This window comes from Lupinus angustifolius, chromosome LG16 (assembly GCF_001865875.1).
Source record: "Lupinus angustifolius cultivar Tanjil chromosome LG16, LupAngTanjil_v1.0, whole genome shotgun sequence".
In the NCBI taxonomy this organism is placed as follows: domain Eukaryota; kingdom Viridiplantae; phylum Streptophyta; class Magnoliopsida; order Fabales; family Fabaceae; genus Lupinus; species Lupinus angustifolius.
This window is the reverse complement of record NC_032024.1, coordinates 18,069,838-18,082,152: the sequence shown is the minus strand read 5'-3', so window position 1 is coordinate 18,082,152 and position 12,315 is coordinate 18,069,838. Positions and strand designations below refer to the sequence as shown.

General features: G+C 29.7%; 1 protein-coding gene across 1 annotated transcript; it reads left to right on the top strand.

Moving 5' to 3' along the window:
* LOC109329848 (acyltransferase-like protein At1g54570, chloroplastic) lies at nucleotides 2,567-8,362 on the top strand. Its single transcript, XM_019563710.1, has 13 exons — nucleotides 2,567-3,052; nucleotides 3,575-3,626; nucleotides 3,991-4,046; nucleotides 4,443-4,601; nucleotides 4,705-4,806; nucleotides 4,944-5,050; nucleotides 5,232-5,356; nucleotides 5,535-5,643; nucleotides 6,203-6,336; nucleotides 6,571-6,940; nucleotides 7,254-7,367; nucleotides 7,613-7,698; nucleotides 7,979-8,362. The coding sequence occupies exons 1-13, from the start codon at nucleotides 2,590-2,592 to the stop codon at nucleotides 8,283-8,285; spliced, it is 2,184 nt and encodes a 727-aa protein (XP_019419255.1). The 5' UTR covers nucleotides 2,567-2,589; the 3' UTR covers nucleotides 8,286-8,362.

Below are 12,315 nucleotides of genomic sequence, written 5' to 3'. Positions count from 1 at the left end.
CATTAACAATGACATTGTTCGATTCATGTAGCCGACCACATAGTGGAACTAAGGCCTGAATGTTGGTTGTATTTAATCATTAGCAATATTATTCTCATTTGTTCAAATTAGTCATTAATGTGACTCTGTATTTGGGTCCTTTTTGTGTTCTTTCTGTTTGTATATTTGAGAAAATTCAATATGAAATCCTAAAAATGAGGCAATGTTAATAATCATTAGCTACTAGTTGCAGCTATGACTATGTAATTTTTTTTTTAGTATAATATTGATGCACTGACCATGTAAAGAATTATACATCATCAGTGCATCATTCACGGATTACTTTTTTTTTTTTTTGAAAAGTCAAACGTAATTGAAAATGAATGGTAGATAATACAGTGACAGTGTAAAAAAATCTTACACTGTCAGTGTATACATTTTTTTCTCATTTTTTTTTTTACTTAAAAGAAATATTTACTTGGATTTGGATCTTCTACATTGTTTTTTTTCCTTACCAAAAAAATTCAGAGCTTGATATAGCAAAATATCTTGGTATCTACTCTTTTTCTTTATATAACTTCAGAAAAAAAAAATGAAGAGGAAATAAATAATATTTACTTAAAGAATAAATGTGGGTAGGGACAGGTGGATATTTTTGTTATTTTTGTACATCATTTCATTTTCAAACTGATATTGGAAATTAGAAAGAAAGTCATTGCATTAAGACATAGAACTTGTTTTTTCTTTCATTTTAAAGAAAATTGAAAATTGAAACAAGCTCATATGTTATGTATTTTATGTAATATAAGATAAAATGTTTGATAAGATTACAAGATAACTTATAAAATAGTCAAAGTAATTTATTTGATGCCTTTATGATGTGATACTTTAAGACTTTATAACTTTCCATTTATTACTTCCCTCCCAAGTTCCAACCCAAATAAGGAAAGAGAAATATGTATTTTATTATAAGTGAATAAATATAGTAATATGTTAACTGACTTGTTGAAAAATGCTAGCATTTCAAAGAATATTACCTCAAAATCCAACTCATTCAATTGTCATGAAGTATTTTCTAATTGTGGGAATTAGGAACCAAAAGTTAATGTTTCTTCTAGAAAAACTAAACATAAAATTAGTGGTTCTTTTAATGGCAGATCAAATTATTTGCATGGGTTAAGAAAATCATGTTTTTTCGGTATACACCGCTAATAGTATCATTCACCTTATGGATAAAGTAATCTTCTCTTTCTAGATGTTCCGATGTCTTTCCCAACAAAAATGTCACATCCAAAAAATTTAAACTCTTCACTTTTTAGTTATCCTAAGATTTAGCAGGATCTTACACCACTAGATATATTTGTTTAACTGGTTCATCTCCTTAACAATGGTTCGGGTGGAGTTCAACAATGAACTATTTTTTCAACTCAATCAAATTCAAGTAAAATTCACCAATTTTTTACCAGGTTTGAAGGCTAAAGTTTATATGGATCGTCAACTCAAATTATCATAGTTGATACTTTTGTATGTGTATATGTATGTAAGAAAAATGAGTCTTTTGAATCAATTTATATAAAAAATAAATTTAATATACATAGTATATATCATATTCACAAATCACAGCATAAAAATATACAATATCTACATACTTAGTATAAAGTTTTATATGTAATTACTATATTATTTATTATTCATTTTAATTTATTTTTTAAATAGTTAATAATGATTAAATATGAGTGATTTCCTTATGTAATAATTTGCCATATAATTATGTATATATAATGTATTAATTTATTTTTTACTCATTTCCTTAATATGTGTTAAATTAATTAAGCATATAAAAAAGAACAGAAGGAAACTCATAAACATAGTTATAAATATGGCATCATATTAGTCCAATTGACCGGTAAACAATATTGATATGATATGATATGATAATTACAACAAATACATAATTACATTGGTCAAACTATATTGTATGGTAAAAGTCAAAATTAGTTTGTACATAAAAACAAAATCCATATTTTCAAAAGTTTTATAATATTATATAACCTCTACCTTATTAAGACAAATGTTTTTTAATATATAAAATCTGATTATACAGAAACATATATTTTTTTCCAAGTGTATCATTTCACTCTGAATAAAAAATTAATCATTTTTAAAATATATGACTACTCACTTTAACAAATGTCGCTTATAACAATCAAACTATTAAAATTTTGGTGTACATTGGAATTCAATTGAACCTTAATCACTATACCAACAACTTATTAATTATATACATATATTTTTTACCAGACTCCTTAACATTAAAAAAGTTTATGAAACTAAATAGAATAACATATTTATGCATTATAAGTATAAAGATTTATATACATAATCAATATATCATTATTTATATTCTTGTCTAAATAGTCAATTACGATCAAATATGAACAATAAACAATACACTAATAATATATGTGGATACATTGTTTTCTTGTTATGTGAACTAAATAACTATAATATATATGTCCCTAACGGTGCATTATTACACCCAAAAAAAACACGCTACAAATAGAACTGAAAAACACGACAACGACAACAATTGATTAGTTAGTGTTACTCATGGCTTCTTCTAGATTAATGGGTTTCTTTGTTTCACCATTTTCTCCACCAATTTCACTCAAAACTCACCGTTTTCAGATCCAACTTCATTCCTTTAATATTGAAACAAAGTCAACGCTTCATCACAATAATAATCATAGTAATAACAATGGAGTACCTTATTCTCTAGTTGCTGATACTGATATACATCAAAATGGTTCATTTTTACAACCAATAATAATTGAACAAGATAAGAATTTCAACACTAGTACTAGTTCTACTACTACTACTAATGATTCTGAAGAAGAAGAAGAAGATTTAGCACCACTTTGGAATGATGGGTATGGAGTTAAAACTGTACATGATTTTATTGCTGAAGCTAAGGAGAAGAACAAGGTTGATAATGGTGGTTCACCAAGTTGGTTTTCTCCTAATGATTGTGGTCCTCCATTGAAAAATTCTCCTAATCTTCTATTTCTACCTGGTAAGTTATATATACTTTATTTTATTTTATTTATGTTTGATATGAATAATTGTCATAGTAGTTTAGTATTTATTTATTTCTGATATGAATAAATGGTTATACTAGTGTATTAAAAATATTACTGTAATGTTATTCTTAAGGGTATCAAACCAATCCAATTATCCATCATTCAATTCCAATCATACTCCATTCATTTCTTAAATGGATTAAATATAGTTTCCACTACGCGGCTCGGTGCAACGATATGGTTGTTTGCCTTATTATATGGAGGTCGCGAGTTCAAATCCTGGAAAAAACTTATTCGTTTGTGATGATACAGCCATATATATGTACCCTCCCCAGACTCTATTAGATGGGAGTCTCGTGCACTAGGTCGCCTTTTTACATGAATGGTAATTTTTATCTTTAGGGACTAATATTACTATTTACTCTAAATATATTGTATATTGAATCAGTTATAGTTTATTGTTGTCAAAATTAAATATGTGTAATGTTAAAGTTTCTTGAGTTTAATTCATGCAGGGATAGATGGCACAGGATTGGGCCTCACTTTGCACCATAAAGCTCTTGGAAAGTATGTATTAGTCTTATTATTTCACTCATTTGAATTACTTCTGACATTTACATTTTGTTTGGTTTATACTTTTCTAGATAGAGGAGAAAATGTAAAAAAAAAGTACTTTTTATAGGTGGGATCGGCTACATGGATCGACCGATGCCATAATGCTAATATTATTACTCAGTTCAGTGCCGCAATGGTCTGATAAATTATTCTGTAGAGAGTTCTAGTTGAAGGATGACAATATTTAAGTTTCTTGGAGAGAAAAATGTTCTGTTACTCCATTATTCTTGTATTGTTCAGAAAAGATATTGTATTTACATAATTTCGTGTAATGCTACTTTGTTTTCTCTTTTCACCTTTACTTTCTGCATTGCAGGGCTTTCCATGTTCGTTGCTTGCATATTCCTGTTCAAGATCGAACGCCATTTGAAGGTCTTTTCCTTTGATGTATTAACCTTTTTTTGCCAACTTTCGAGATTTCATTGGCATTGCTGTTGAGGCGTTCAAAAGATCGATGTTTTGATTATCGTTTCTAGCAACTTAGTTTCTGTGTGATGGAAAAGAAGTTATTCTGCATCATTTTCTTCATTGTCGAAACTCGAAACATCTCCTAAGGAGTATTCAAGTACTTCTCAATTATTGCATGCTTTCAATATTCGAGTGTGTTTAATTTGAGCAGTTCATTTTTCGTAGGGAATCAATTTAACTCATTCTTGATTTCTTAGTTATGAAATCACTGATTCTTAGTTTGTGTAATCCTTATTACTTATAAACTGTAAGGAAAACTGAAACTGAAACTTTTCCTTTTTATCCTTTAATATCATGAAGGACTGGTGAAACTTGTTGAAGAAGCTGTTAAGCTTGAGCACGCTTCATCGCCGAAAAAGCCAATTTATCTGGTAGGTGATTCTATCGGTGGATCCCTAGCACTCGCTGTCGCTGCTCGTAATCCAATTATCGACCTTGTACTGATACTAGTAAACCCAGGTATTCGTCGTGCTACTCTTGTTATCAAATCAGTTCCCGTATTTACTCGATGATGCATTGCCAATACTCGAATAAAATCTGACAATATACCTTTCAACCATAGCTACATCCTTTGACAGATCTCAGTTGCAGCCTCTGTTTCCTATCTTGGAGGTTCTGCCCGATGAACTGCACGCAGCCATTCCCCTTCGTAGTTTAATTTTGGGTACATAATCTATTTCCTTAATATTCCGACTATTACATTTAATTTTCCATACCATAGATATATATATATATATTTCATTTTCTAAGGTGATGGTATACCTTCCTTGCTCTTATCGCTTTTCATTTTCTCGACTGCAGGTGATCCGGTAAAGCTGGCATCGGTCAATATTGGAAATAATCTTCCTCCCGCGAAGAGATTTGAGCAATTGTCATACAACCTTAACACATTGCTGCCATCTCTTCATGTGAGAATCTTTTGATATTCTGTCCTTTTTGTCACTTTTCGCACCATTTTCGTATGCATAGGGATATTTTGCATCTATTTCGCTTCTCCCCGTAATCTATTTTCCGTAAAAAATACAAATGAAAATCATACAGCGTATTAAACTGTCGATGTATATTTTACTTTGTCTGATCTATCATCAGGAGCTGGAAAATATCATTTTGCCGAAGGATACTCTCCTATGGAAGCTGAAACTTATGAAATCCGCTGCTTCATATGCTAATGCGCGTCTCCATTCTGTTAAAGCTGAAGTTCTTGTACTTGCTAGGTTGCTACTCTCTCTCGACTTATTCGGCAAAATACATTGGGATGCATTATTAACTGAGTCAAATCTTTTATCATTTACTCAATCCAATTATGTGACTCGTGTTCATATAACTTGCATAGATTACTATTAAGTCATGTTCTTAATTGGTTGTTGAAACTGACAAATTTTTCGGTTTTAGTGGCAAGGATAACATGTTTCCGAGTGCAGATGAAGCTCAAAGACTTGTAAGCTCATTGCAAAACTGCAAATTTCGCAACTTTAAGGACAGCGGACACTACCTTCTATTGGTATGTGAAATGAATAGATATACTTGCTAGCAACTATCTTAATCCTTTCCCAGATTAATATGGTAGATGAAGACTATAAACTTACACAGTATCATATTTTTTGAAAATTACTCATGTAAAGTTTAGTGTTAGCGACTCAATGAAATCAATGACTATAAGTCCCTGAGGTCGTCGGTTCGAGTCGCATCACAGAGGCTCCCTTTAGGGGGAGTAAAATATTGCATGGGGTATTTAAGCTTGAAAGGTGACACACTCAGTAAATTCATTGGTCCAGAGTGGTTGCATGTCAAGGCTGAAGTGTTACACTTGCTAGCAACTATCTCTATCCTTTCCCGGACTAATGTAGACCTACAACTTCTGGTAGATGGAGACTATAAACATACACCATATCATGTTTTTCGAAAATTAGTCATGTAAAGTTTCTTATATTAACTTCTAATTGTGATCATACATGAAATAAGAAGCAAGAATAATGGTACTATGTGTATTCCATTACAACAATATTAGTCATTAAACCTCTATCTTAATTTATTTATGTATACTCTGGATGGTAATGCAGGAAGATGGTGTCGGTCTTCTGTCAATCATCAGGGGGACTTGCTTGTACCGTCGATCAAGGAGGCGTGATTTGGTCGGGGATTTCATTCCTCCTAGCTTGAGAGAATTCAGATATGCAAGGGATGAAGTAACTGGGTAATCTGATTTTGAAATTTTGTGCCTCTCCATGTAGTTCTCATTGGAAAATTGGTTAGTTAATGTAGTTGTTTTGTTGGCGGGTCCTTTAAAAAGGACTATTACGAAATCATTAAAAAATGAGCTTCCCGAAGACAATTTAGGATAGAACGCATTTGATCCATCTAGCTGATTCCACCTAAACGAATGGTAACAGTAGGCTTAAAGCTGATATTCTGCTGGCTTCGATGACAGATTATTTCGTTCGGCTACTGGAGCTGCAATGTTCTCAACTTTGGAGGATGGAAAGATTGTGGAAGGTCTCTCTGGTGTTCCAGACAAAGGTCCTGTCTTATTTGTTGGTTATCACATGTTGTTGGGGATAGATCTTATCCCGCTCGTAGATCGATTTTTAAGCGAGAAAGGCGTTATGCTGCATGGGTTAGCCTATCCTGATTTGTTCACAGAGGTAGGGGAGACTTTGTCTCCTGAGTTTTCTATAATTGATTGGGGGAAGATACATGGTGCAGTGCCTGTTACAGCAGCCAATATGTTTAAATTGCTCTCAAAAAAATCACATGTTCTCCTATTTCCCGGCGGTGTTCGCGAGGCTCTCCATTTTAAGGTGCATCAAGTTTTTCTTTCCCAGTAATTCACTTCTACTTGATGCCCTGACGATTATTTTTATGGGTGTATATATATACATTAAAAGGTGCCGTAAAATTGATGTTTTTCGTGTCCTACATCGATACAACAGCGCGCACACGCTAAACTTTGCATATATGTGAAATAGACATGCACATGCATACAAAACAAATGTCCCTAAATAATTTTCAGTTTCTTATGCTTGTCTAAGTTTTCGATCAGCATTGAAATTTGGTATGTAATGATGAGTCTTGTTTTGGCTTTAACACTGATTGTGCTCCCATAATTTCCAGGGGGAAGAATATAAGTTGATTTGGCCTGATCAACCTGAATTTGTGAGAATGGCAGCACGGTTCGGTGCCACAATTGTGCCATTCGGAACTGTAGGCGAAGATGATATTGTCGATGTAGGTTTCTTTTCCCCTCGCAGTTTCTTCATGCAAGTATTTAGGATTAGTTACATTGTTAGTTGCATTAATTCGCTATATATAGCCAAGTAGCACAACTAATAATGTAACTAATCCTAACTAACTATAATGCTAATACCGATAATAATTTAGATTTTGTGTTCAACATGAGCTGAAAATTCTTGCTATAGTGATTTGAATAGTACTTACCTTTTGATTGGACTCTTGCTGCTTGAATATTACAGATGCTTCTCGATTACAACGACTTAATGAAGATTCCAATAGTCAACAATTACGTCAAAGAAGCGAGTAAAAACACTAATAAGTTTAGGTAACTATTCTCCATCGTCTCAAAAGTGTGTTACTTCTTTTTCTCTATGTTTGTTTGCATTGGTAGAAAAGGTTGGAAAAGATGTATAACACTTCTTTTGGTTATAGTACTTCTCAAACAATATATAGAATAAAATGCAAACTTTCTTGCATACCATTATAAACTATACATATGGTAATTACGGAATTCAACGAAACCAATCTTTTCTTTTCATAACTTTCCCTGCATATCAAATCTCGATCCGAAACCTTAAGATATTCCACATTTTACTTATCTGCAGAGATGAATCAAGTGGAGAGGTAGCAAACAGAAATATATTTTCTCCGGTGCTGCTACCGAAAATAATACCGGGCCGATTTTACTATTTATTTGGGAAGCCTGTAAAAACAGAAGGCATGAAGAATATGCTGAAGGACAGAGATGCTGCTAACAAACTTTACCTTCAGATTAAGTCTCAAGTTAAAGAAAATATAGATTACTTGCTGAAGAAGAGAGAAGAGGATCCATATAGGAACTTTATCAATAGGAAAATATATGAGACATTTAATCCTTCTGAAACTGATAATACTCCTACATTTAAGCCATGAAAAATGGTTGATACATTACATTATTCTTGATATATTTATATGTAACAATGTGCATGCATGGTCATGATTATAATAAAAATCCACTAATATTTGTTTTCAAAGTGACACTTTTATTCATTGAAGCTAACAGAAAGTTTTTTTTATAACATATAATAATTATACCCAAAGTACAATGTTTAAAACTATATCACACTTTATCACTCCATAGAATGTACAAATGAAACAAACAAATATGACTATTAGCACGGAAGTAACTTGGTTTGTTGGCCATTAGTGAGAATTTTTGGATGTGAAATCTAAAAACTTTCAAGTCTCATATAGAAGAGTTATGAAAAACAACTCTCAAGTCCTACATAGCCGAAATAAAGAACTTGGAAAAAATCTCATGTACTCAACACTATACATTTTATGACTGTTATGCCTTTAGTTTGTATGGATGGTACCAATTATATTATTCACATGTACTCCACATCTATACATCTAACATGGGGCCAATGTGTTTCTCGTGTAGAACCCAACACTATCGTTTGGTTTTGAAAGACCACTTTTCGTTATAGTTAGAGATCAATCAAACTTTTTCCGGCCTTCAAGTTGGCCCGGTCCATTCAAGCTGAGCTACCATTGGACCACCGGTTTTTAGGTCGGGTTAGGTTGAACTAAAGTTATGTTTGTGCTTGTGATCATAGATGGTAAAATGAGCAATGTTCATCGGTGTGTCTGCATAGCCCGTATTTTTTTGCGGATATGATATACAAATTTTGTTCATTTGCCTGTTTCGTCTGCCAAGCCCTTGAGCATTTCTGTTGGGCAATGCGGGTGACACATGAGCATAATTTAAGGAAAAATTAAGAAAATTTCAAATAAGGTATGATGTAATGTGATTTTTAATCAAAGTTTTTATTAAATTTTAATTTTCAACTAGTTTATTTAATTTATTTTTAGTTTCTTAACTATTCAATAATATCTGTGGATCGTCCACATTAGTCTGTTTTAAAATAGACAGTACATAAATTTTGTTCGTTAAAACAATACAAACATGCTTATACCTGTTTAAATTTTTGCAAACATTTATAAACATGTGTAAAACGAGTTGGAAATCTATTTTACTATCTCTACTTGTCATTTCAAATTAAATTGAAAAGAATGGCCCCATGAGCCATTAGTCTTGGGATTTGAGTTTCATAACGGTTTTTAAGATTCACAACCCATTATTTTTCAAAATGCAAAAAAATAATAATATTATTTTCTATTGGGAATGGAGTATCTCCTTATATAAGGAGATAAATTATCTCCTCCTACCAGTGAAATCATGACATGTGTCATATTTCATCATTTTCTATAAAAATATTTTCAAAAATAAACAAAATAGCACACATGTCACATTTTTATTGGCCAGAGGAGATAAGTAATCTCTTTTTAAAAGGAGATAAGTTATTCTCTTTTCTATTTGGCATGTTCACCTTTCTTACTTCTCATCATTTACTTCATCTTCTTTCCCAATTATCTTCTCCCAATATAATATTTCGTCATCCTCCATGATATTAAAACTTCAAATCCAATAATAAATCACACTACATACAAGAACCATTATCAATGATGTTAATTTTATCTTACATGTGACCTTCATAACATATAACTTTGTTTTTTTAATATAACATACATGTCCTTTTGGTTATATTTTATTATTTAAGGGGTTTAATCATTAGTAACGTGTGAATTTATAATATATGTGTGAGTATTTGTATCTTTTCGGGTATGTAAGAAATTAATGAAAGTCATGTATTTTATAAGATGAAAATCTATATAAGAAATTTTATAAGATGCATTTGTGACTCACAAGGTTTTCACAAAACTAATGATGTGATCAATTGAGGTAGTTAAATTGGTTATTAAAAAAATGTCATGATGTGAAAGAAATGGCTCTTCTAACTTTGTGAAAAATGGAGTTTATATATAAGTTATACAAGCTTAAAAAATATTAAAACATTTTGGTTTTCTAGAATAATATTACAATTTTGTGAACATCCAATTTTACCTAGAAGAAAAAGTGAAAAATGAATTTTAACATAAAAAAAAATTCAAATAAATATATTATTTTTAAAAACAATAACATAAATAGAAGCTTTCAAGTTGTTATAAATTCAAAAAATAAGTGGGAAAAACTTATGTTTATCCCTTTGTTTTTTTAAAATAGGTCTAATAAACACATAATAATGATATTTAACAATTTTTTACACTTTTTTATTAATTATTAAATTAATTTCGCAAATTAATAAAATATTAAGTATCTAAAAGCTGGTTAGGTTCAATTTCTAAACAAAACTAATTAAAATAATAGGAAAAAGCACTAATAAAATAATAGTAAAATGATTGCGTCATTGCATGCTATCATGTGCCTTTGTCCTTTTGCCACATGTCTTCCTATGCTTCGCTCCAAATTCTAATCATCCCATGTACATATTTTTGCTTTATTTATTTTTATTTTTATTTTATATTAATTATTATAATAAAAATATTTTTTAATAAATATTAAGTAATTAAATATTTTTTTATGAATTATAATAAAAATTATAAATCCCTTCTTAAAAGTAATTAGCACAAATATATCTATATATGCAATATTTCATTGTTACTTTCAATCTTTTTTAATAAACAAAAAATCCTAGATAAATTGGCTATTTTTATTATTTTTTAATAATAATAACAATGTAAATTTAAAATAAAATAAAATTAATGAAATGTAGTAGTAGTAATTCAGTCTTATTTATCACAATTTTGAGAAATAATATGAGTATTAAACATTGGGTTGCACTTTATTTTCTTTTAAGTTAATAAATAATTAATAATCGATTCACATTTATAATAAAACCAAAAAAACTTTAGAGCATTAAAAAATATATTTTAATTAAGATTTATCTTCTTAGTATGAGATATGATATCAGACACTATGAATATATTTAACACTTAAGTAGGAATAACAAATTAAAATTAAACATCACTTCTTCTAAAAAGTAAAAATAAATCAAACAAACCATAATTTACTAAATAACTATATACTATTGATTCTCTAATATTCATGAAGATACATGATAGCTATATCCTATATTGTGAGACACACAAAAAATCATTTTAATAAGTAAAACAATCAAATAATTTTGGGTGAAAAACTAGCTCATACAATTAGTAAAAATGTAGTATATTATGAGTGTATGAGATATTAATATATTCCTTAATTCTTAACCAATTTTCGAATTTAAATTTCAAATTCTAAGAACACTTCATTCTTTTTATTCTCTTTTCACTTTATTAATCTTACCAAAATGGAGTTATGCTTTTTATTGTCTATATTCATGAATATTCTCCATAGGAGATCATTTGACTATTCAAGTCTAGAACATTATCAACAATATAAAGAAGCTAGTTATTTCAATAGTGATTTTTCTTCTTTAGCAAAACTTGAATTTAGATATTTTAATTAGAGTTTAATATCAATCCATTATGATTGTTAAAGTTTTTTACAGGCTTAACATATTATTTACTACTCATATTATTTTAAGATGCGAAAAATTATATACACTGAAATTATAAGATTTTACATTTTTATTATATTATCTATCATTAATTTTTAATTATTATTGTCTTTTAAATAAAAGTAATAGAAATGAATATTGAAGAATACACTAATTATTTATATTTCTTTATACTTACATAAATATACTCTTTAAAAGTAATATGAATAGTTGAGAATGCATTAACTTTTGAAAAACTGTTACCATTGCCAATACATAAAATATTACTCTATTAATGGTAACAAACATATATAAGTTAAACCAATAAGTAACAAAAACTTTCCTCTATAAAACTTATAATTATAGTAAGAAAAACAATTTAGAATGTTTTTTTATCTTTTGCCAAGAAGCTACTTAAAACAAAATATTACATTATTTACATATTAATTAATTTAAGGTAAAATTAGGTTCAATACATTTTATTACAAAATCAATCATGTCATTTTCAACATAAAATGAAG

Bases quoted from the DNA above. Each gene is read 5' to 3' on its own strand.
- LOC109329848 (XM_019563710.1), top strand. From the start codon at position 2,590: ATGGCTTCTTCTAGATTAATGGGTTTCTTTGTTTCACCATTTTCTCCA. The intron at 4,602-4,704 runs GTATTCGTCGTG...TTTCAACCATAG, and splicing joins ACTGATACTAGTAAACCCAG to CTACATCCTTTGACAGATCT. The intron at 5,644-6,202 runs GTATGTGAAATG...ATGGTAATGCAG, and splicing joins GCGGACACTACCTTCTATTG to GAAGATGGTGTCGGTCTTCT.